The sequence below is a fragment of the Pagrus pagrus genome (assembly GCF_965226575.1).
Source record: "Pagrus pagrus genome assembly, chromosome: 20".
Lineage (NCBI taxonomy): Eukaryota > Metazoa > Chordata > Actinopteri > Spariformes > Sparidae > Pagrus > Pagrus pagrus.
In genome coordinates this window covers 24,309-50,000 of record NC_140207.1, presented here as the reverse complement: position 1 = coordinate 50,000, position 25,692 = coordinate 24,309, and the positions used below count along the sequence as shown (strand labels likewise).

General features: G+C 43.9%; 1 protein-coding gene across 1 annotated transcript in view; it reads left to right on the top strand.

Annotated features, from left to right (window-relative positions):
- LOC311249355 (piezo-type mechanosensitive ion channel component 2-like) overlaps positions 1-25,692 on the top strand; it is a 45,965-nt gene that overhangs the window by 8,992 nt on the left and 11,281 nt on the right. Inside the window, exons 6-38 of the mRNA XM_084340348.1 lie at positions 2,987-3,203; positions 3,392-3,605; positions 4,004-4,151; positions 4,392-4,574; positions 4,904-5,018; positions 5,639-6,039; positions 8,042-8,159; positions 8,271-8,524; positions 8,780-8,928; positions 9,189-9,267; positions 9,372-9,466; positions 9,609-9,802; positions 10,786-10,943; positions 11,036-11,212; positions 12,161-12,274; positions 12,381-12,581; positions 13,318-13,522; positions 13,866-13,967; positions 16,401-16,578; positions 16,659-16,745; positions 17,520-17,676; positions 19,127-19,223; positions 19,434-19,599; positions 19,686-19,775; positions 20,442-20,530; positions 20,603-20,662; positions 21,692-21,810; positions 22,304-22,424; positions 23,582-23,662; positions 24,077-24,243; positions 24,338-24,828; positions 25,140-25,454; positions 25,524-25,625. Coding sequence (XP_084196474.1) covers positions 2,987-3,203; positions 3,392-3,605; positions 4,004-4,151; positions 4,392-4,574; positions 4,904-5,018; positions 5,639-6,039; positions 8,042-8,159; positions 8,271-8,524; positions 8,780-8,928; positions 9,189-9,267; positions 9,372-9,466; positions 9,609-9,802; positions 10,786-10,943; positions 11,036-11,212; positions 12,161-12,274; positions 12,381-12,581; positions 13,318-13,522; positions 13,866-13,967; positions 16,401-16,578; positions 16,659-16,745; positions 17,520-17,676; positions 19,127-19,223; positions 19,434-19,599; positions 19,686-19,775; positions 20,442-20,530; positions 20,603-20,662; positions 21,692-21,810; positions 22,304-22,424; positions 23,582-23,662; positions 24,077-24,243; positions 24,338-24,828; positions 25,140-25,454; positions 25,524-25,625 — 5,444 coding nt within the window. The remainder of the gene's footprint in view (positions 1-2,986; positions 3,204-3,391; positions 3,606-4,003; positions 4,152-4,391; positions 4,575-4,903; positions 5,019-5,638; positions 6,040-8,041; positions 8,160-8,270; positions 8,525-8,779; positions 8,929-9,188; positions 9,268-9,371; positions 9,467-9,608; positions 9,803-10,785; positions 10,944-11,035; positions 11,213-12,160; positions 12,275-12,380; positions 12,582-13,317; positions 13,523-13,865; positions 13,968-16,400; positions 16,579-16,658; positions 16,746-17,519; positions 17,677-19,126; positions 19,224-19,433; positions 19,600-19,685; positions 19,776-20,441; positions 20,531-20,602; positions 20,663-21,691; positions 21,811-22,303; positions 22,425-23,581; positions 23,663-24,076; positions 24,244-24,337; positions 24,829-25,139; positions 25,455-25,523; positions 25,626-25,692) is intronic.

Here is a 25,692-nt window from a genome sequence, read left to right as displayed (position 1 = left end):
ACACACACACACACACACACACACACAGGGTTTAATGATTAGGTTTCAGGATCAATCAGTGTGTTAGTCGTCCTGTTGGAGTCCGTTAACATGAAACCAGACCAGCAGAGAGCAGCAGTGACTGACCACCAGTTGTCCTCCTCCTCCTCTTCCTCCTCCTTCTTCTCAGACAAAAATAATAATATAATAATGCAAGTGGCATGGTTGCTACTGTCGACAGGCTAACAAACCCTCCTGTGCCTCTAGCCTCTGAACATCTGTCTGCCAGGGCATGTAATAAATTCACATCCTTCTTCACTGCCAAAAATCAGACAATTAAGCTTGATTTATGCTTCTGCGTCGCGGCGACGGCGTAGCTACGTCGTCGACGCAGACCCCTACGCAGACCCTGCGCCGTAGCCTGACGTGCGCCTCCAAAAAATCCTGACTACGCGTCACGTCGACGCGTCGAGACGCGAACGGCAAGGACTGGGATTGGTCCGCTCAGACCGTCATTCCGGCAGTTGCTTTTCCGGTCAACAGTATAACAACCCCGCCAGTTACTTCTGCTGCTTGCATGCTTGTCTCCTATTGCTTGTGAACTCCATGCTTTGTGAGATCCCAGCAGGGCAGGAGGAGTATTGGTGTTGTGTAGCATGTAGCTTGTAGCCCCACACTGTGACCAGAATGCTACACAGCATATCCGCTCTGACCGCAACTGCAGTGCAAGAGAGCAAGAACCCCCCGAAACCAATCCCCCCCCCCCCCGGCTTGGCGGTGAATTGAACGCGTTCCCTCGACGCAGAACTTCGAATGCTCAATGACGGCGTAGGGTCGACGACGTAGCTCCGCCGTCGCCGCGACGCAGAAGCATAAACTAGGCTTTAGACAGGCAGTCTAAGGAGGTGTGTTGTCCATGTGTCCACCTAAAACCAGCTCAAATACCATGCCACAGTTTGATCCAATTAATGACAAAAACCTGCAAGACATAATACAACATTTGAAATCTTCCTCCTGCTGCCTTGATATATCACCAGCAGGGTTCTTCAGAAAAGTTTCAGACTGCATGACTTCAGATCTGCTACAGATTGTCAACATTTCTCTCAGGTGTCTTCCACCAAGCCATGAAAACTGCATTCATTAATCCACTCCTGAAGAAGAACAATCTAGACACATCAGTTGTGAATAATTATAGGTCCATATCAAACTTCCCAATTTTCAGATAAAATCACTGACAAACAATTACTTAATAATAAATGGCTGTTTTGGTGTCTTCCAATCGCAGCACTGAGACCGCTCTAGTCAAGGTCCTCAATGACATTCACTTAAACACAGACAGTGGCAAAATAAAAAATAAAAATGATTACTGGATCTCAGTGCTGTGTTTGACATGGTTGACCACAATATACTACTGGACCGACTGGAAAACTGGGTGGGACTCTCAGGTACAACACTAATTTGGTGTAAATCCTGTCTAAATGATAGACTACTTTGTGTCTATTTACAAATCTGAGCAGATGAAAATGACAAGCGGAGTACCCCAGGTTTCCATTCTGGGGCCTCTGCTATTCAACAGTTACATGCTCCCTCTAGAAAATATGTTACCATAGTTATGCAGATGACACACAAATTTACATAACCATCTCACCAGGGAACTATAATCCCATACAAACGCTGAGTAGATGTGTTGAACAAATCAATGATTGGAGTTTTCTTCAGTTAAACAAAGACTGAAATAATTGTTTTTGGAGCCAAGGAAGAATGACTAACAGTCTCTGCTCAGTTTCAATCTGTAATGTTGAAAACTACAAACCAAGCCAGAAACCTCGGTGTAATCATGGACTCAGACCTGAACTTCAGCAGCCACTCTAAGACAATTACAAAGTCAGCCTACCATCACTTTAAGAATATATCCAGGATAAACGGACTTCTGTCTCGGCAGGATTTGGAAAAACTTGTCCATGCATTTATCTTCAGCAGACTGGACTACTGTAACGGTGTCTTTACAGGATTTTCTAAAAAATCCATCAGACAGCTGCAGCTAATTCACAACGCTGCTGCTCGAGTCCTAACAAGAACCGAAAAAGTAGATCACATCACTCCAGCTCTCAGATCTTTACACTGGCTTCCTGTCAGTCAAATAATAGATTTCCCTAACCCTGCTGTTGGTTTATAAAGTATGAATGGTTTCTGATCCATCCAGACCTCTGAGGTCATCAGGTACAGGTCTGCTTTTATTCCTTCAGTCAAAACTAATCATGGAGAAGCAGCGTTCAGTTATTATGAGCCAAACATCTGGAACAAACTCCCAGAAAACTGCAGGTCTGCTCTCACCTCTTTTAAATCAAGGCTGAAGACCTTTCTGTTTGTCACAGACTGTCACTGAAGCAGTTTTAAGGCTTTGAACTGCACTGTGACTTTTATTCTTTAGTCTTGTCTCTTTTAAACTTTTTCTATTTTAGCTAACTTTCCTATTTCTTAACTTGTTTTAATGTTTTGTTTCTTTATGTCTTCCAACTTGTTTTTAATGTATTGTAAATGTAGTTTTTGATGTCTGTTAAAGTAATTTTATGCCCCTATAGAGCACTTTGAGTTGCTTTCTGTCTAAATTGTACCATACAGATAAACTTTGCCTCCTCTTCATTCTCCTCCACATTATTGACCTGATGTTCAGGTGTTTAATTCCTGTCAGTTCTTTTGATACATGTAAAGAGTTTTACTGGATATTCAAACATTTAAAACTGTTAGTAGAGACAGTTGGCCAGATGAGTTTTAATCTTTTTTTCTCTGGTAGCAGCGCGAGGAGGAAATAATTTTACAGACTGATCTAATGTGAAAAGAATCTTCTGCACAACTTCAAACAGACTCTGCCACAGTTTATTCAGCGGATAAACAAGTTTTAGAGTGAAGTCAGAAGGTGTCAGACTTTCTTTTGTCTCTCTGCACGTCACAACATCAACCGGCAGTCATGAGTTGTATCTGACAGAAGCACTCTGTGTGTTTTCAGCCACAGCAGGAGGAGCAGCAGCCGGAGGAGCTGATGTTTGAGGAGGACTCTGTTCTTGGAGAGGAGGAGGAGGAGGATGAGGAGGAGGAGGAGGAAGGCAGCAGAAACAGGGTTCTGGTTGAACTGGAGTTACTGGTTTGTAAAACCAGGCAGATGTTGGGAAACATGATGACGACTGGACGAAAAGTCCTGCTGACGGCTCTACTGGGGATCACAGGTAAGATAGAAACTGACAGGTGACCAGTCGAATCCAGTACAAAACTGACAGGTGACCAGTTGAATCCAGTAGAAACTGACTGGAGGCCCTTTTGTAGGGCTGGACCAGAATCAGGGAGGACTGAGGAAAGAGGTGCTACTAATCTCTCTCTCTCTCATCTCCTCCTCCTCCTCTCTCCTCCCCTCCAGGTATCATATTCCCCTCTCTTTCCTCCCTCCTCTACCTCCTCTGTTTCCAGGTGTTGTGTACCTGGTGGGCGTGGTCAGGTCAGGTCCCACCCCTCCTCTTCAGGTGTGTGTCTGTGATGTCACTGCTCTACTCCTCCTCTCACTTCCTACTCTTCTACTGCTACCAGCTGCCCTCGCTGCAGGAGGCATGGCCTCCCAACCACACCTCCACCAGGTAACACACCAGCACACCATGAAACACCTCCACCAGGTAACACACCTGCCACCATGAAACACCTCCACCGGGTAACACACCTGCACACCATGAAACACCTCCACCAGGTAACACACCTGCACACCATGAAACACCTCCACCGGGTAACACACCTGCCACCATGAAACACCTCCACCGGGTAACACACCTGCACACCATGAAACACCTCCACCAGGTAACACACCTGCACACCATGAAACACCTCCACCGGGTAACACACCTGCACACCATGAAACACCTCCACCAGGTAGCACACCTGCCACCATGAAACACTATTGATGTTTCCTGCAGTGTGTTTGATGTGAGTATTGATTGTTTCCTGCAGTGTGTTTGATGTGAGTATTGATTGTTTCCTGCAGTGTGTTCGGTCTGGTCTCGGTGGTCTCGGTGGACTGTGCTTCCCCCTGGAGGCTGCACGTGAACTCTGAGCTCAGCTGGTTTCACTTTATCAGTCCCCTGATGCTGCTGCTGCTCTACAATACTGTGGCCGGTCTGTGGAGGAACCAGGTGATGTCACTGACCCACCACTGGAGTGAACTATATATGCCATTTTGCAAACTCATCATAAAAAAACAGGAACTAGAGCTGTGATCACATTAACTGGACATGTTGTTTCACATGCTGTTTATTTGTTTATTGTTACAGGAACTAGGGATCCAGAATGTTTACATTGTGTATTTTCTTACTGATTTCATTAATGTGCTCATCATAGAATAACATTGGCTGACATATGTCATGTTTCTGCAGCTGATTGACAGTGATGGGGGGCGGGACATAGAGAGGGCGGAGTCATCGGAGTCAGTGGTAAGCGAGAGCTGTGACATCATGACTGCCACCAGCAACCTGAGCGATGAGGTCAGCGGTGACATCACAGCAGAGAAGCGGAGGGAGCTGTGGAGGAGAGCTCATGATCGACCTGACTGCAGAGATGTAAAATAACCATCCGTCATCTCAAAAACTAATAATTTGATTTATGTCCGAGTTGTTTTAAAAGTATACGACGCAGGATATTTGTCACAAACAAAGTATGATCCCTTTACCTCATGTGTCTGCAGAGACGCTGCCTGCACTTTCATTTGTCTCACTATGTTTCTTTGCTCTGGACGTTTCTGTTCTAGGTCATGAGATACTGACGCCTTCTGTTGGTGTTTCTTGCACCTTTAAATTGTGTGTTTACAAAGAGCATTCGTACTGTTGCATTAATGATCATGTCTCAGTGAAAACAAAACAAGTGTCTTTCTCTCTCTGTCTGTCTCAAGGTGCTAACATCATCGGCCAATGACAGTCCATTTGACTCTTTTGCCCCGCCTACCCAGAGCACAGCCCTGGGATTGGATGTTTATGCCACACCTCACTACTCTCTCAGCCAATCAGGTGAGTGTGTGGTTTGAATTCCAGCAAAGCAAAGATCCAGTCTGAGACCTAAAGAGATCTCACTCCTCCAGCTAACTTCAGTCTGTCGACTGTATGAAATTTCCACAGGAGGTGGGCTCTGAAAAGTGAAACCAATGCAGGAATGATAACCAGCAGGGGGCGACTCCACTGGTTTCTTCTCACTATATTATTTCAGGGTTATATTTATGGTCTCAATTACAGCACTAGTTTCAGGTATTATTCAAAATAATATATGTATATATAATATATATATACACACCAGTCAAAATATTATTGGGATATTCTGGGTTTTAAAGCCCCACAACTGATCTGAAGCAGTTCCACAAACAAACAAAATCATTTTTTTATGACTCAGATACACATGGATCTCCAAGAGTAAAACTATTGAAGCAACAAATATACTGCTGGGAACAACATATGCACCTATATCCCAATATCCCTGGTTAATTTTGACTAGTGTGTGTACACACACATACTGTACAGTCAGGTAAGGTGTGTTGATGGGTGAGGGTTAGGGTTGGGGTACAGTATTACCTTGTGGTGTGCAGTTACACAGGTGACCCTGGTTCTATTCTGATCTCCTTTGTGTGATGCTGCAGACACGTTGGAGACATGTGTTTTTGAAGGAGAAGGATGGGAGGAGGAGGAGGAGGAGGATGAAGATGAAGAGGAGGTGAGGAAGAGCTGTGATGAGGGAAGCAGTGCAGCCTCCATGGCGTTCATGTTCCTCATGAAACAGAGTTACATCTGTGCTCTGATTGCCATGATGGCGTGGTCCATCACATACGTGTCCTGGCTGACATGTGTCCTGCTGCTCTGGTCCTGTGTCCTCTGGATGATGCGAGAGCGTCGCCGCTACACACTGATGTCATCGCCCTGGCTGGTCGCCTATGGCAACCTGCTGGTCATCTTGCAGTATGTCTACAGCTTCCCCTCCATCGAGGAAGTCCCCGGACTGTTCCCAAGAAAAGATGATCCCTGCAGGGAACTCGCCTCCAAGGTAGTACTACTACTACTACTACTACTATTACTAGTAATGCTACTAGTACTACTGCTGCTACAACAACTACTACTAGCAGTGGTACTACTACTACTACTAGAGGTAGTACTACCTATATTTGTCAAGTAGAAGGTTTTTTTGTGTCTTTGGGCAATTTTGTGTCATCATCTGCTCCACTGCCTTAAGGGGTGCCTCAGTTTTCTCTGTATATGCTTCTCCTGGGCCAAATAATACCTCAGTTCGGTTGTATATCTTATCATTGTTGATGAAGGTTCTCAGTCATCCATGTCATGGCAATTCCAAGAGCTATATCATAGGCAACTATATCATCAGCATATTGGTCCACTTGCCCCCTTGGTCAAACCATACTCCAGAAATCTTGACTTAAATTTGATCCTCTCCAGAAATTCGCCCATCACATGACTAGACTGGTTCAATCCTGTTTCTTTCAATTAAGAAACATTTCAAAAATCAGATAACTACTATCCACCTCTGACTTAGAACATATCATTCACACATTCATCTTCTGTTGTCTCGATTTCTGTAATTCCCTTTTCACCTGTCTTCATCAAACTGCTCTAGCTCGACTTCAGCTTGTACAAAATGCATCTGCGAAGCTGTTAACAGAACTGGTCGACGATCCCATATCACACCGATCTTAGCCTCTCTGCACTGGTTGTCAGTTAAGTTGATTCTTTTAATTGCTTACAAGGCACTACAAGGCCCAGCGCCTGTCTACATCTCTGAACTTCTGACCCCATACATCACTGACCAGCCTCTCAGGTCATCTCAGTCAGAACCTCTTGGTAATTCTACGTGCTAGTCTCAAAACCAAGGGTGACTGCTCTTTTGCGGTCATGGCACCCAGACTCTGGAACAGTCCCCCGCCCCCAATCAGATCAGCTGAGTCTGTAGACTGCTTTAAAAAACTATTTTTAAAAAAACATACTTTTATAGGGTGGCCTTCCCCCGATCATTAGGCTCAATGTGTGTGTGTGTGTATCTATAAGTTTTACTTACTTTTCTGTACATGCGACATCTATTACATGTCTGTCCGTCCTGGGATAGGGTCCTCCTCTGTCGCTCCTCCTGAGGTTTTTTTTCTCAACATGTGAAATTTTTCCTCACTTGAATCGAGGCTCTGAGGACAGAGGATGTCGTTTACTGTATAGATCGTAAAGCCCACTGAGGCCACATGATTGTGATTTTTAAAATTGATTTGTTTTGATACTACGACTACTATTACTGCTGAACTGCTCAGAATGTTCTGTTGTTGATGGTGATGATGATGGTGAAGATGATGATGATGGTGAAGATGATGATGATGGTGAAGATGATGATGGTTGTAGCGGTTTGAACAAATGTAAATCATTTATTGACCTCAAACCCCACAAAGGACACACGTGCCCCTGTATGCATTCTAAAAAAATAAACACAGTATAGCAGATAGCAGAGCAGGCGCAGTTAGCACACAATATCAGCAATTCAATCCCACCACCAATTCAATTCAGAAATAGTTCAGTTTAACAAACAAAAGGAAAAAACCAAAGTTCAGTTCAGTTCAGTCCACACAAAAAAAATACTCCACTTCGGGATTTCTGGTAATTAAGTTAATTCACTCCAGTTCAGTTCATTCATAAACAAAAATACTCCACATCGGGATTTCCCAGCAATCAAGTAAATTCCCTCCAGTTCAGTTCATTCATAAACGAAAACGAAAGCAAGAGGACGAAGGAGGAAAGATATAAATAAACCAAAACAAGGGCTCGTCAGGCTTCGGCCGACTCACGGGTTCCAAAATCATTGGGTGACAGGCTAGTGGGTGTGGAGGTGAGTGAAAAATAAGTAAATAATATTTCTTCTTTTTATACATATATATATATATACATAAATCAACATCATCTTGGGTGATCGTCACATGGTGAAGATGATGATGATGGTGAAGATGATGATGATGATGGTGAAGATGATGATGATAATGTTGAATTTGTCACTGTTGCAGTTGATGTGTCTGTTGACCTTCTGGCTGCTGCTGCGTCAGGCACTGACGGAGAAGAGAGACAGACAGAAAGACAGACAGACAGACACACAGCTGTCTACCATCACTGTCCACATCAAGGGTAAGAACCTGTCTCACTGACTGATCACCTGTCTGTCTGATGATCACCTGTCTCACTAACCAGACACCTGTCTGTCTGGTGATAACCTGTCTGTTGTTGTATGTCCTCCAGAAGAGCAGCGGGCAGATGAAGACCTGCAGGAGAAGAAGGAGGAGGAGGAGGTGTTGTACGAGGAGGTGCTGCTCCTGCAGAGAGGAGGAGGAGTTAAGATGGAGGCTCTGGTTGCCGTGGTTACCAGGATGTTTGTTAAATACTGGATCTACGTGTGTGGGACAATGTTTTTCTTCGTTAGTTTTGAGGGGAAAATTGTCCTCTACAAAGTCATCTACATGGTTATGTTCCTCTGCTGCGTCGCCCTCTACCAGGTACTGCAAGTACTGCAAGTATTACTGCTGTACTGTACTGTACTGTACTGTACTGCTCTGCTGCTGGTTATTGTGACCTGTTCTGGAATCAGATTAGCTCTGATTGGATGAACACTGAATTTGAATGTCCAATCCTGTGTTGATTCGTGTCAGTGGGCGGGGCTTCTGTTTGGATGGATCACTGATTAGATTGTTGTTGTTCTGGTCCTGATGTGACCTGATTGACAGCATCGACCTGTCTGTCTGTCTCCGTAGTTGAACTACGAGCGCTGGCGTGCCTTGCTCAGGGGTTTCTGGGTAGCTGTGGTGGTTTACTCAATGCTGGTTCTGATCCTAGTCTACACCTTCCAGTTCCCCTCATCCCCTCACACCTGGAGCTATTACAGTGGACTCAGCACTCACAGGTGTTTCATCTACCGTCTCTACTGTCTCCAATATCTCTAATGTCTCTATTGACTGCTATGTCTCTGATCTCTAATGTCTCTAATGTCTACTGTCTCTACTGTCTATAATATTTCTAATGTCTACTGTCTCTAATGTTTCTAATGTCTCAACTGTCCCTGATCTATCTACTGTCTCTAATGTCTCAACTGTCTCTACTGTCTCTAATGTCTTGAATGTCTCTAATGTCTCTACTGTGTCCATGGTATCCTTGTCTCTCCAGGCTGGAGGATGTGGGTCTGGAGAAGTTTTCAGTTCCAGTTCTCTTCACAAAGATCTTCATCCCAGCTGCCTTCCTCCTGGTACTCAGACACGTTCTTACAGAACATCAGACAGTTTGACGATTGGTTCCTTTGTCTTTTTCTTCTGCTGTGTTTCAGTGAATGTTGACCTAATTGTTCTGCAGGTGTGTATCGTACACCTGCATTACTTCCATGAGCCATTCCTGCAGCTGACTGACCTGAAGACTGTAGTGGACACACACAACAGCACCATCACCAGGTAACGCGCACACACACACACACACACACACACACACACACACACACACACACACACACACCTATCTGCTGGTCACAGGTCAACAACATGTGACGTCCTCCTGTCCAATCAGAGACCAGATATCCTCTGTGTGTAATGGCAGGTTGGTCCACTCTGACGGCAGCCTGTTTGACCTGTCTGTGGGTGGAGCTCCTCAACTCCTCCTTGAGGACGAGAAGAGAGGAGGACAGAGGGAGAGACAGGAGGAGACAGAGGAGAAGTGGATAAAGAAAGAGGAAGAGGAGGAGGAGTATCCCTGTATGTTTGATGGGGAAACCCTGTCTGACCCCATGGCAGGTAAACCCACTGCGTCATCATGATCACACCGGTGACTAGGGCTGCACAATTAATCGAATTTTAATCACGATCATGATTTTGGCTGCAACGATTAAATTGAGATGATCATGGCGATATGAACATTTAAAAAGCGGGCTCTGTTGCATATCAAATCAAGCGCTTTCTCAACCCAATAGCCAGCCAACCACCAGGGGGCGAACGAAAGGTTAGGGCTTCATTAAGCTGCCTAAATAGCAAGTGAGTGCACCCTGCAGCAGCGGCAGCCTCAAATTATATTCAGCAGTGTGACACCCCGTCCTGACATACAGCGACGCGACAGCGAGCGAGGAAAAGTGATTAGAGGTTGTACTTTTCAATGAGCCGGTCCTGACGTGCCGCGAGCGATATCGCTCCGTCCAGCGACGTCGCTCAACCCTGAAAAAATCGCTCACTCTGTCTCTATCTGGACGACATTTCACAGCGGTGTCCCGCCCCTACACTTCTACTTCTAACTTCCTAAACTCCTTCTCTTTTCAGAGTTGTGTCTGCGCCACAGGGCAACACAACTAACTTATTCAACCACCTGAAAAAACACCACAAATACACCCAAATAAGATGAATGCATGAAGGCCGAAGCTAACGCTGGTCCACTAAATCTCCGTCCGTGTCCAGCACCAACCCAGACAACCCAGGCACTTTATGATTGCACTCTGCAATGGCATGTTTATTTTTTGCCCTTTGTCTTGGGTACATTTTATTTTATTATTTATGATTTATTATTATTTTAAGTTTCAATTTGAAGCCTTGTTTACATACGGTTTGTTTAAAAAAGAGTGCAATAAAAAGATAAGTTTTACCTAACATAATGAATAATCGTGATTAATAATCGTGATTTCAATATTGATAAAAATAATCGGGATTATCATTTTGGCCATAATCATGCAGCCCTACCGGTGACAGGTGAGTTTTAAACAGAAAGTTAACTCCTCATGTCTCCTCCTCAGTGCTGGTCTCCTGGAGGTTGGTGGTGGATCGTCTCTCTGTTTTGTTCCTGCGCCTCCTCTTGTCTCTGCAGCGCTTGCAGCACCTCCTCTGGTGGCTCCTGGAACTGCACATCGTCAAGATCGTCTCCTCCTACATCATCTGGGTCTCTGTGAAGGAGGTCAGAGCCTGTTTCTCGCTCTCCTCAGGTGTGTGTTGAACCTGTCTGTCTCTCCTCAGGTGTGTGTGTTAACTCTGTCTGTCTCTCCTCAGGTGTGTGTGTTTAACCTGCTGTTCGTGCTGTGTGTGGCCGTGGCTCTGCCGTGCAGGCCGTGGCGCCCCTTGCTGTCGGGAATGTGTACAGCTTGGACATGTGTGGTGACCGTCTGTAAGATGTTGTACCAACTCAACTTCGTCCAACCAGCTAGATACTCCTATAACTGCACCATGGTAACCCTGTCTAACCTGTCTGTCTGCCTTTCTCTGAGACATCCCATGTATTTAGGCACTCCAAAAAAGAAAATATCAAAAAAAGGAGGACGGAAATATTAAAAAGCCTTTATTGTCATGGCTAAATCATTACAAAAGCCAACATGTTCCAGACATCAGGTCTTCAAACAACACCTGTGTAGTGTCCACAGCCAATAAGAGGTATTCACATGACCCATATCAACCATTTGTGTCATCTCATCTGTTGTTGTTTCATTGCTTCATTAACTTGAATGTGTTTCACCTGGTGTGGTCATATTGGGGCTCTGGCTGTGGTTGTTTTTGTGCTTGTGTGTTACAGAGGTGCACTGGAGAGCTGGGCAGGGTTTCTGTCTGACATTCACACAGACACCTGCAGCACATTGTGGTAATCAACCCCGGCTGAAATACTAGTCCTCATTGTCTCGCTGCCAGATGATTTTGTCAGTTTGACGTGGTATATGGTCCAAACAGTTAGCTCGAGCTCCTGAGAGTAACCCTCCGTGCACCCAGCCAGTGCCTTCGTGAGTCCCCTCCTCTCTGCTGTGGCCGAGCCACCAGCCTGAGCCGGAGCTCACCCCCACTCCCCGACTACTCTTTAAGTTTTTCAATAAATCCTTTGTGTGTTCAATTCCCTGTTCTGTTTTCCGTGTTTGGGTCGTCTAACCAGCCAACCACTGAGTGTAATAGTTATGTCATTATCTGGGTCATGTGATCGCCTCCTACTGGCTGTGGCTACAAACAGGTTGAGCCACATGGTAGTGTTTGTTTGGAGCCCTGATGAAGACCGGATGAAGACCGGACTGCCTCTGGAATCACTAGTTTCGCCTTTATTGTGTTAAATAGAGCAACCAGTCATCTTCTCTATATCTAATGTTTTACTTTTCACAAACTGTAGCAACAACCAAATGTCTGTCTGTCTCTCTGCAGCCAGGTAACTCCAGCACCGACTTGTCCCACTCTGTTTTGTACTCTGGTCCAGTTGACCCCGCCCAGTGGGTGGGGCTTCGCAAAACAGACGGAAAACTGCTTGAGTACCTGAGGGTGAGGAGTGACATCACTAAAAACACGAGTGACATCACAACCAATCACACTTTAATCAGCACCGTTAGCTCTGATAACTTAGCGTTATGCTAACCTGTCTCTACAGTATAACCTGATGATGTTGGCGCTGTTAGCCTTCGAGGTGACTGTTTACAGACACCAGGAGCTCTACCGTCTCCGGCATAACAAAGTCCCGCCCCCCACCAGAACGTTGTTTAATGACATCACCAGGCGTCACCTGGACGACAGCGTGCTAAGCTGTGTGAAGTACTTCCTCAACTACTTCTTCTACAAGTTTGGACTGGAGGTGAGATGCACACATGGCAGCATAGCATTAAGGGTTAGGGTTACACACACGCCACACATTTCTCCGATCCGTTCAACGTGTATTTAAAACACCTCCCAACTATTCCTCTCTCCTTAACTGTTTCAGTAGGGCGACCATGGCTGCACACCTGGTTGTTCTGTTTCCTGAACACATGTATTCACACAAACATTATTAACACTCAGCCTTTGATGAAATGCTGCACGGTCATCTTGTCGTCTCCCATTCATAAGGTTGACTGGCAAAACAAGGGCGTAACAACTTCCTTCTTTTAAAAAGATTGCTTTGTGTGTTTTGAGGAGTCATGTGATCAGCATGAATATGTTTATTGTTTTTCAATGGATTTTGTTGCCAGTTAACTTGCTTTGGTTATGGGGGAAATATTTAGACAGCGGTGGGAAATGTATGTGTAAAATACACTAATGTTAAATGGGCTGGCTGTCTGCCAGATGAAATGGTTAAATGTGTATTTTCATGTCAATAAATACGCCCGGGGGGGTGGGCTATTAGTTAAAAGGGGGCCATCTTGGTCTTGTGAAATCAGTCTCAGTTTGGTTGCTTTGTGTCCGTTTCTATCTGGAAGACATTGAGTCATTAAGGGACTCAGTTTTTATTGCTATTCTGATCATCTTGTACAGATTTTTTTTATCATTTTTCACCTGCGAACCCTGTGACATAATCACTTGCCTGTTTTAAACATTCCCACACTCTTCCGCAGACTTGCTTTCTGTTGGCTGTGAATGTGATTGGTCAACGAATGGATCTGTTTGCTGTAGGCCACGCCTTTGGTCTCATCACCGTCCTATCATGTCGCAGCAGGAAGCGCATCGCCTCAGTTTGGCCCAAGTATTGCTATTTCCTGTCAGGGGTGTTGTGTTTCCAGTATGTGCTGTGTATTGGATTCCCTCCTGCTGCCTGCAAAGGTACAAACTCAACTGATATCTTCCTGTTGGAATTATTTACTCCACAATTTAGTTCAGAAACCAAATTTATAAAGGCTTTTATTCTGAAAAGATTAAAAAACATGTTGGAAGACACATTTTTTTCTCCTCTGATGGATCCAGAACAGTTTCCCTCTGCTTCATGTCTCTGTGCTAAGCAAAGACTCGAGATAAAACTGATTTCTGATTTTGGAACAAAAACATTTTTTACAAATGGTTAGACTGATTTCTTAATTTTTTTTAATTCCTAAAATTGTAATTAAATCTGACAATTCAGGAAAATATGAATTTTTTTGTCACAGCAGCAGCTCTGTTGTATTTTCAGATTATCCCTGGAGACCTCCATCCTCCAACGTGGACTCGAATGTGGTGAAGTGGCTCTTCCTCCCCGATCACCTGACCCCACCGAACCCAATCTTCCTCCTTTGTAAGATCATTATCCTCACCATCATCATCATCATCATCATCATCATTTAGCATCAGATGACATGTGAAAAACTTCCTGAATACAAAGAAATAATTTCATCACATATATTAACATTTTACTTTCATAGAGTAGTCAGTTTACACATCCACATCGTACAAGGTAAATTATTTGTCATTATACAACAAAAGGTTGCACAACAGAATGAAAGTTTGTACATTTCTGCATGTTACACAAATTACAGAACATATATACAGATAAACACTTAACACATCTTTGGAATCTGCATCTGGGTTAATGTTAACAACAGCAACGAGATGGTGATGATAATGTGGTCAGCATCTTCACCTCAAAGTTGGACACCTGGGAAACACCGTCCATCAACTTTGTATGTGAGTGAGCACCAAGCATCGATCTTCTAAACACAGAGTCCACCTCTCCTGGTCCAGCTGTGGTCCTGCTCTCTGTCGTACCAATGATGTAAACACAGAGTCCACCTCTCCTGGTCCAGCTGTGGTCCTGCTCTCTGTCGGCACCAATGATGTAAACACAGAGTCCACCTCTCCTGGTCCAGCTGTGGTCCTGCTCTCTGTCGGCACCAATGATGTAAACACAGAGTCCACCTCTCCTGGTCCAGCTGTGGTCCTGCTCTCTGTCGCACCAATGACGTAAACACAGAGTCCACCTCTCCTGGTCCAGCTGTGGTCCTGCTCTCTGTCGGCACCAATGATGTAAACACAGAGTCCACCTCTCCTGGTCCAGCTGTGGTCCTGCTCTCTGTCGCACCAATGATGTAAACACAGAGTCCACCTCTCCTGGTCCAGCTGTGGTCCTGCTCTCTGTCGCACCAATGATGTAAACACAGAGTCCACCTCTCCTGGTCCAGCTGTGGTCCTGCTCTCTGTCGCACCAATGATGTAAACACAGAGTCCACCTCTCCTGGTCCAGCTGTAGTCCTGCTCTCTGTCGGCTCAGCACATGATCCGCCCGTCGGGTGCAACAGCTTGATCTGAGATGTTGTGGTGAAGACAGGTCTCTGTGGCTACAACAGCCTGAGCACCATTTGTCCATTTCCTATTCCTGTGAGCAGACATTAGCCAGGAGCAGCCTTTAACCAAGCTGGTTTAGAATGGCTCTTTTTCTGGCTCTCTTCCTACCTGGGCGGTCCAAACAGTCAGGTTAGATGGTCGAAAGACGCCGGTCTCAAAGTCTGCCGCTCTCAGTCCAAAAAATACGCTTTTTTCTCCAATGATGACAGTATTTCTGCCCTAAGCAGTATGTGTTTCAGCAACAGTCATACAAAGTCATAGTTAAAAAAACACAAATGTGGAGGAGCTACATGCCTCTGCATCTTCATGTGGTGCTGTTGCCATAGCAGAACTGCCGTAGCATATCCAAACAAATCCAAGCTCTTAAAGCAAAAATTTATATTTTTACGATTCTGTGCCCAAACAGTTTCAGTTCACTTCTACAGCAGTGCTGTAAATATGGACAGCTGTACATGTGCACTTGTAATGATAAGTCATTACTTATGATGAAAAATTAGAGTTCACAACTTTGCTAAAAGCCAAACAAGCACAAGTGTGACATATTGTAAAGTGTTACGCACTTCTCACCCAAGTCACACAGTGAAAGAAAAAGTGTTCACGACACAGAGTGAGTGACAGAGACATCATTCACCTTGTTACAAGTCAAGATATCATCAGAGTGTTTCTAAAGCTTCTCAGCTAAAATAGTGACATAATGTTGCTATTAGTGGAAAAAAGTGTATTCTTTATATTTGAGTATAAGAGAAAATCCTCCAGACGTGGAAGTTGAAGACCTTTTGACAGGGTCTTTCTTCAGACACCATGTCCTAGTTCACCTTCACTACATGTTCAGGTTTATCAGGTCCACCTGATCCAACTCCTCCCAGGTGACGGTTCTGCTCCAGATTCATGTGGTGCCCGAGAATCTGACTGGGACCAGTTTACCTTGGGAGACCTCCCAAACCTTGTTGGAGGAGTAAAACACAAAAACTCTTGATTAAAAAAAGAAATGTTATTATTATATAATTTTAAGTTGCTGAGTGTCAGCAGTCTGAAGATTATACTTTAATTATTTATATATTTACACACTTTTGGGATTAACCTCAGATTTTTGAGGTTAATCCCAAAGTTAATAAAATCATACATTTTGGGTTTAAATGATCCAAAATGATAAATAATATCGGAACTTGAGACTTTCAGAAATAAATCTTGGTCCTTACCACAAATTTAGGAATTTAGGATTAAACATGTTTTTTGACCAAATCTGAAAATCCAGGTTTCTGATTTTATAAAAATCCAAAACATTTATTAAAATCTAAAGTTGTGGATTCATTTGAAGGTAAAGCCTAAACGTGTCAAATGTTGACTGACGATATCTGTTACAGTTGTGTGTTTCCTGATCTTCCAGATGACTTCCTGCTCCTCCTCGGTGCCTCCCTGCAGCTGCAGGTGTTTGAAGAGGAGCTCCAGGCGTCGGTTCAGATCCTCGCAGGAGACAACTGTGAGCTGGACGAAGACCAGGGACACATCTCTGATCTAATCAGACGACTACGTCTCAGCACGGTTCCTGACTTCATGATGTGCAGGTAAGCTCCACCCACTGCCTGCTTGCCTGTCTCCCTGTCTGTCTGTTTACCTGTCTGACCTTTGACCTCTGTATGTACAGGTCTTACCTGGACATGATGAAAGTGATCATCTTCAGCTACATGTTCTGGTTCGTTCTCACCATCATCTTCATCACTGGGACCACCAGGTGAGTAGGCATGGCCACAGGTACCTGAATTTAAATGGCTGTCTTTAGGAAACATCAATGCTGCTGAAAACAGAACCAGGAGTCTCAGATTCAAAGAACAAAAAGTTTGTAAAACCCAAATATTCTGGATTAAGTCAAGGACTGCACCTGAGTTTTTGTAAAACCTGTAAGGCTGCAAAGAATGCACCTGTGCATCCACTCCATCTACAACTACTCCCTCTTCCAGGCAAGGAACCTAAAAAAAAAGGGAGGGTCATTGCACCACTGAATCTTTGGTTCCAGACTGTGTTGACAGCCTCATTGAAGTCAGTGGGAGATGATGGAGAAGCACACTACAGCCCAACATATGTACATCGTATGACTTCTTATGAGGAAATGCCTCCAGAAAATAAAATAACACCTTATTTTTAAATCAACATGTTGTTCGCCCCTTAAAGTTGTGCAGGAAAGGCTCCTGTTTGTGCTGCTGTTCATGGTTTAAGTGCAGTCTCATCAGCTGAAGTCAGTCAGACCTGCCTCGTCAGTTCTGTCAATCATTTGGGGGAAAGAATCAGCTGTTAACCTACTCTCTGTAGTGTGTTATTTCATTTTCTGGAGGCATGTCTTCATTAGAAGAAAAGTTAGTGTTTCTCCATCATCTCCCATTGACTTCAACACAACTGTCACCACAGCCTGGTATCAAAGATTCAGTGATGTGATGACCCTTCCTCTCTTGTAAGGATCAGTATCTTCTGTATGGGTTACATGGTGGCATGTGTGTACTTCCTCTTCCAGGATCAGTATCTTCTGTATGGGTTACCTGGTGGCTTGTTTCTACTTCCTGTTGGTGGGCGGAGACCTTCTGCTGAAACCAGTCAAATCCATCCTGGTGTACTGGGACTGTCTGATTGGCTACAATGTGTTTGTCATCACCATGAAGAATATTCTGTCGGTAAGATGCATAATCATCATCATCATCGTAATAATAACGATAAACCTTTATGGGTATAGAAAATATTCAAATATGAAAAGAGTTGTAAAAATAGGCATAAAGGTACGAGGCAGTGTACTTGTTGTTTGGGATGTTTGTCAACAGACTGAGGTGAGCAGCTGTTCCAATATATAATGTGCAATTAGTGCAAAGTAACTTAAAACTATTAAAAATATATTTCACAGTCAAATTATAATTCACAATCTGTATTGACTTTAGAGATTGATGGAGGAGATGTATTGCTCTGTGTTAGAAAATGCTCCTTAGTCTGGCATTGCGGGCCCATCTTACCTATAGCGCCACCCAGAGGGCAGGAGAGTGAAGGGCAATGTCAGGGGTGTGTAGATGGATCAAGGTGGTAGTTGTGCTCTGGTGACTGTGTGGGCGCCGGTCATGGCCGACTGTAGAGCCTGTCACTCTGCAGCAGTACAGCTTGTGTACCATGTGGTGATGCTCTCAGTGCTGCAGCGGTAGAAGGTGACAAGCGGATCTTTGTTTAAGTTGACTTTCTTTTGCGATCACAGAAAGTATAGCCATTGTTGTGCCGTCATTACCAGTGCTGTGGTATTGGTCGTATGAAATATCCTCCGACATGTGAACGCCCAGGAACTTGAAGTAGACACTCTGTCCACCATTCCTCCATTAATGAATTAAAAACAACCTGGCTCTCACTGTTTAAACAGAGGCTCTCATCTTCTCCAAGAGACACGTCTGTCCCATAGCAAACTCTGTTTGACTGCATATGAGCAAAAACACTGATATTAACTGAGGAGCAGCAGGAGGAGGAGGAGCAGGGGAAGAAGGAGGAGAAGGAGGAGGAGCAGTTTGTTTTCATGTATTAACGTAAATCTTTTTCAGTAGCTTCCAGTTGACCCGTTGACTCAAAATCAATGTCAAAATGTCTTCCTATCCTGGTTGATTGAGACACATCTCTTTGTATATGGAATTTAGTTACCCTTTTCACTTTCTGCTGCCTGAAGAGAGACATGCACCATCAATGCTCCTTACCAAACCTCATTTATTTTTGATCAAGGTCTTTTTTATTTTTCAAATATAACAAACAAAAGATATACAATTCACACATAGAATAGTCAAGTCTAGTTCCTGTCCATAAAAACAAACCAGCCAACTTCCCAGTGCCCCCCCCACCCACAGGTACTGGACCCGGGTCCAGGTCTTTGTGTGAATATAAAATTGTGTCGGTCAGAAACTAGCAATGACACACTTACTGCGTTGTGTGTTTCCCCGTCTTCATACTGAAAACAAACATATATGGTAAAAAAACTGACCTCTCTCTCTCTCTCTCTCTCTGTCTGCTTGTCTGTCTATCTGCCTGTCTCTCTCTCTCTTTCTGTCTGTCTATCTGCCTCTCTCTCTCTGTCTGCCTGTCTCTCTGCCTGTCCTTGTGCAGATCCTGGCCTGTGGTTTCATTAAGTCGTTGGTATTGAATCACTGTTGGCTGATTCAGCTCTTCAGTTTGGCCTGCACTATCAAAGGATACACCAAACGTATGTAAACCACCTGTGTATCTACCCGTTTGTCTACCTGTCTCTCTTAAGTTCTGTGTAAATGTCTGTCAAAACAGTGATACAGAGACGAGTCCAAGTCAAAACGATGAAGAGCAGTAGAGCTTCAGACAAACAACCTGCCTGCCTGCTTGTCTGTCTGTCTGTCCGTTGTTGATGTGTTGTTGTTTGTGTATGTATCACTTCCTGCAGCGGAGCAGCAGAGCAGTAAACAGTGTGAATTGCCGAGTGATGAAGCGGGGATCATCTGGGACGGTGTCTGTTTCTGTTTCCTGTTGCTGCAGAGGAGAGTCTTCAGGAGTCACTACTTCCTGTATGTGGTCCTGGACCTGCAAAATACGCAACTGCTGGCCTCCAGGTACGTACTCACAATCACGTCAACACACACACACACACACACATTAATACACACAGAGTCGTGATGTTACTGTGTGTGCGCTGCAGGGGGGCGGAGCTCTTCGAGGCCTCCACAGTGAAAGCTGTCAGAGCTAGACTGGAGGTGGAGAAGACGTCAATGGACCTGCTGAAGAGACAGTAAGACACAAACACATGTGCAGTCAGGACCAGCCAGGCTGAGTCCAAGTCCAAACAGAAATGAGTCATGACTTAGTCCTAACTGGCTCGATGCTGAGACAAGTCTGAGTCAAAATGCCCATGACACTTGCACAAGTACAAGCAGAAGTGTCAAGTACAAATCCACACAATCTCAAGACTGAGCAAGTTCCAGTCAAAACCAGACAAGTGTGAGTTTAAAGAGGCCAGATAATGAGACGCAGTCAAAACAACCAGGACACTGAGGCTGCTTCACACGGTCAAAGACAGGTTTGAGTTCATTAAGTTTAAGACATAACAATAATACATAATGAGTTATAAATAAACATAATGACATGAGATAACTCTGAGTCAAAATGATTCAAATGAGTCAAAAAATTGAGATGATGAATCCGAGTCGAAACAGCGCTCTGTTTCAGAAAATGGCTTTTGTGAAATCCTGATTTCTGAAACAAGCCCCAACACTGGGAGCGAGACAAAGCGTTGATGGACATACCTGTCCTGGACCAGGTGTTGATAGACACGTGTCCTGGACTAGGCGTCAATGAAAACACCTGTCCAGGACCAGCTGTTGATGGAAAAACCTGACCTGGACACTTCAGACTGGTCTGGCTTGTGAACCCCTTTCTGTCTCTGTATTTCCTGCAGGATGGAGAGGATTAAATCTCGACAGCAGAAGTTCCGCAGAGGAAAAGAGAAAATGTTGAGTTTGACCCAGGACAGCTTCCATACTGATGGTGTGTAAGCAAACAGTGTTACAAACATAGCTGTGTGTTCTGTTGCTGTAATTGTCATGTTTTCATTTTTAGGTCAGGAAAGCAAGAAGGGGCAGAAGGAGTGGTGGAGACCCTGGGTGAACCACGCCTCCAGTGAGTCACATGACCTCTGACATCATCAGTCTCCCACATGTTAATGGGAGAAGTTAGCCTTCAGGGCTCTCTGCCTGGAAGGTCTTAGGAAGTCAGGTGACGCAGAAATTATGTGTTTGGGTTGTAGTTTGTCTGTGGTACATTTGTACCGCAATATCTCAGAAAAGCCTGGAGGGAGTTTCTCCTAATCGTCTGTTCTTCTGTGGTGATAATAGAGATCTTCTGTGGTGATTTTAGAGATCTTCTGTGATAATTGTAGAGATCTTCTGTGGTGATAATAGAGATCGTCTGTGGTGATTTTAGAGATCTTCTGTGGTGATTGTAGAGATTTTCTGTGGTGATTGTAGAGATCTTCTGTGGTGATTTTAGAGATCTTCTGTGGTGATAATAGAGATCTTCTGTGGTGATTTTAGAGATCTTCTGTGGTGATAATAGAGATCTTCTGTGGTGATTGTAGAGATCTTCTGTGGTGATAGTAGAGATCTTCTGTGGTGATTTTAGAGATCTTCTGTGGTGATTGTAGAGATCTTCTGTGGTGATTTTAGAGATCTTATGTGGTAATTGTAGAGATCTTCTGTGCTGCTGGGTTAACATTTGTGTGTGAAGCGTCCATTTCTTTCAGAATCGGCTTGATTGACAAAGCATGACACATACAAGCAATATGACTTGTTAATTTACACACAGCAATAGGCTAAATGTTTTAGCTGATGTTGATCTTCAGGTGATTGTCTGTCTTTTTGGAGGCAAACAATGGTAAAGTAATTCTACTTTTTAGACTTAGTTCAGTTATTTTCAGGGTTTTCGTTATTGTTTGAATTTGTCTGTCACAGTTTGGTTAGGTTTAGAAAACATTGTGTATTGTGTTAAAATAGGGTCTTTTGAAATGTGAGCCGCGTGACTTTATGATAGAAAGGCCTGAAAGCTAACTTCTTCAGCACATTCACAGCCATTTTATCTGCACGTGTTGGTCTTTCAAATACCTGTCTGTCTGATATACAGATATCTGTCTGTCTGTCTGTCTGTCTGCAGTGGTGAGGAGTGGTGACTACTACCTGTTTGAGACGGACAGTGAGGAGGAGGAGGATGAGGAAAAGAAAGATGAAGAGGAGAAGAAGGAGAAGGTGCTACCTGAGAAATCAGCCTTACAGGTTTGAACACGTCACCTGAGACAAAATGCTGATGGTGTGAAGGAGTCCTCAGCGGGACCATCAGACCATCAGTTTGACACGGAATGAGATGTTTATGATAGATTAACTTAACCTGCTGATAAATTATAATAATAATCAATATATTTATGCATATGGTAACAAAGTGCTTCACAGCAACTGAAAGTCTCTTTAGAGCAGATTTGTGAGTGTTTCAATATCATCTTAAAAATGTAATAAATAAAACATGTCTCAAAGTCATCAGAAACCAGTGTGGGGGCAGTCAGAGATCTGAATGTGCTTCTCTTGAGGTTTAAAGAAACATTTAATGAATAAAAAAAAAAATTTGGTCTTATGATGATGGTGGTTAAAAGACAGCAGTGCGTCCAACAGGAAGAAGAGGAGGTAAAGAGTGTAAAAAGAATACTCAAAGTTCTGTTCTGTCTGTCTGTCTCTTTCATCTCTCTCTCTCTCTCTCTCTCTCTCTCTCTCTCAGTTTGTCTATCATGCCTGGATAACAGACTCCAGAACAGCGATGAGAGCTCGCAACAACCAGAAGAAAATGCGGAAGCAAAACTCATCTGAACGAAGGGACCGGAGAGAAGAGAAGACAGGAGGTGAGGAGGAGGAGATCAGGAGGAAGAGGAAAGGGTTTCCTCCCGCAGTGATAAACAGAGAAGGGTGTTTAGATGAAGGTCGTCTTTAGTCTGTAAACACTTGTCTGGTGTAAACCATGATTCAGAAGCAGCAGAGTAACTGTCGGCTCCTCATTTACATCATCAAACTTCTCACAAAAAAACACTGAAATGTCTAGCGGCCTATGATCAGCCCAGTGTTAGCCTACGGTCGGCCCGATGTTGGCGAGCTGCTCAGAATGAAACATGAGGACTTAATGGAGATAAATAAGATAATTTTTTTTGTTGTAGCAGCTAATAAAGAATTTGAACAGTAAGGATGTGTAAGAAGCTATTTTTTTTTACAGATCATAAGCTGCTTTTACATTCAGTTTGTTATATTCAGGTTTATCAGTGAGGGTTCATCACAGTGATGGAGCCTGGACAGACTGGGATTGTTTTTATTAGTTACAAGACATCAAACATGGTCATGTCTCTGTGTTCTTTATTTGAGTGTGATACATTGATATAACTTTTTAAGATAAGGAAGAGTATGTATACATAAATTATAAAAACAACAACAAACGTGCAGAAAGAGACCTCAACCCATTATAACAAATTTGTTTCATTCAGCAAAATAAAAACAAATTCAAAGAAATTCAGTGAGTGAAACGTTAAAGTTAAACAGTAACATAACATGTGGGCAGCTGTGGCTCAGTGTTAGAGCCAGCGTCTTGTTATCGGAAGGTCACTGGTTCGATTCCCCTTGTCTGCATGTCGAAGTGTTCCTGAGCAAGATGCTGAACCTCAAATTGCTCCTGATGTGCTGGTTGGCACCTTGAATGGCAGCCACCGCCATCAGTGTATGTATGCATGAATTACTGTAAGTCGCTTTGGACAAAAACATCTGCTAAATTCCCTAAAATGTCAATGTAAACATAAAGTTTAAAAAAGGCCATCAGAGTCTGTACAGCTGCCTCCAGATGTTGTTGAGTAATATTTAAAGTGATATCATAGAAATAATGTTTATGAAATAATGACCCCAGCATACAATCTTGAGTGTTCTCTCTCTGTAACTATCCAGCATGTGATCCACTCATCACAAATGTAGAGTGGTGTGTCATCTGCATATTAGTGTAACTTTTCATCCCTCTGTTCAGCAGCCGGAGTTATAGAAGTGATAGAGGAGACGCAGGAGGGTGAAGAGGAGGACAAGGAGGAGGAAACCGATGAGGGACCAGGTAGAAGGTCCACCAGTGTTTGGTGTCATTACCTTTGTGTGTCTGTAGTCTACCAAAGATCCTTTTTTGAAACTACAAACACACTGTTGGTCCAGTAATGTTTCAGAGTGGAGTTACATTCTTCAGTTCAATTTTCATTCATATCGGATCAATACGTATTTTAAACTACTTATTTATTTAGCCATTATTTAACCATGTATATAGAGGCCTGTCTGGGGTGTATTTCAACTTGATTTTAATGGATTCACATTTGATAAGAAGATTCTAAACTGGGCACAAATTTGCTAAAATGTCATCAAAGTGATGAATTAGTAGGTAAAATAAAACTGAGTGTAGAGTAAAACCTTCACTCTCACTATAACAATGTGAACAATGAGGATGAGTATGATCATCATCAGCTGTCATGTTTTTCAGACACGGTGCTGCGTCGGTTCTCCAACACGTTGCGGTTCTGTTGGGTTCTGCTGTCGGCTCTGCTGGACTCTCTGACTGCCTGGCTCAGAGGTCTATGTCAGGAACACATTGCCATCTCCACCGTCCTCCGCATCGAGCACTGCATGCTAATGCAGCAGGCCAAGCAGGTATACTCAGGACTACAGAAGTGTCGCAACTACAACCAAGATGTGTGCCGTGGCTGCATCAGTGAGGTTGATTTGTTTTTGTTTGTTTATTCAGGGTAATGTTCCCACCAGAGACGCAATCCATGTTTACTACCAAGAACAGATGATGAAAAGCTCCAGAGAGTCGGGCCTGGACTACAGTACCCATGAGGCCAAGCTGCAGACCTCAACAGACACGGGGAGGGAAGAGGAAGATGAAGGATTGAGTCCTGATACAGATGACGAAGAAGCAGGTCAGACAGCAGAGGAGAAACCAGAAACTGAACCAGGAGGAGATTATCCAGATAAACCAGAACTAGGACCTGAAACAGTTTTAGGAGCTGATTTTCCTGATGAACCAGGACCAGTATCACAACAGGAAACCTTGGGGGCTCCATCCTCAGCAGAAGGTGATCCAGCCATGGAAGTTAAAGGTGAAGAATACCCAGAATGCTCGGAGGCTAAAACCTGCCAAAGATGGCGACCCAAACTGTTTAGAATGGCAAGAGTCCAGTCCTTGTCCTCTTCGTCATCCTCAGAGGAAGAACACATCAGTCAGACTCACAGGTGGTTAATACAAATATATATATAAATGTATTAAAAATATATAAACATTCATAAACAATACAATACATTTGTCAACTATATATACATTTATAAAGTTTTATATTTGACTGAAAGACGGACAGACAGGCAGACAGTCAGACAGGAGTCTTTTTGTTTTGACACATCTGATGTAGTGGTGAGCATGTTAGCATAGGGATAGTTTTTATCTCTGTGCAGTTTGTTGCCTCAGAAGATTAGTGTAGCTTAAGCTTAGCATTAGCACAGCATTAGGTCAGTCACTTAGTATTTTAAATTTGTCTCTGTTTGAACAGTGGTGGAGAATCAAACCAGCAACTTCCTGTGGACAAACAACCAGCTCATACGTTCCCCAGTGCCTCCTCCCCGTCTACCCCCTCCTCTCTCATCCTCCCCCCCTCCTACAGCCTCGCTCTGGGCCTGGACGTGCAGGAGGGGGAGGAGGGGGAACACAGGGGGAAGAGGGGGGAGGCGGGGTCAGGATTCAGGAGGCGGCTGCTGGTTCACACTCCAGGTGAGAGGAGTGATTTCTTGTCTGACTCTGCCTCCACTTCCTGTCCACTGGCATCTCACACTCAGGAGCTGACAGCCTGCGAACTGCTTAGGAACAGGTGAGTCATAAGTGAGTCACAAAGGTCATTCACCTGTAAGCTGCTGCTGATTCACATATTGTGCTTTAGGACTTTTTACAATGAGGAGCTTGAGTCATCGGACCATTTCTATAGCAACCAACACCAGCTGCTCCAGCTGTGCTATGCCCTCTACAACATCCTGGCTGCAAGGTAAGCTCTGCACCACAGGTAACTCCACACATTCTGTCTGTGTGCTTAGAAAATGATCACTTCCTTC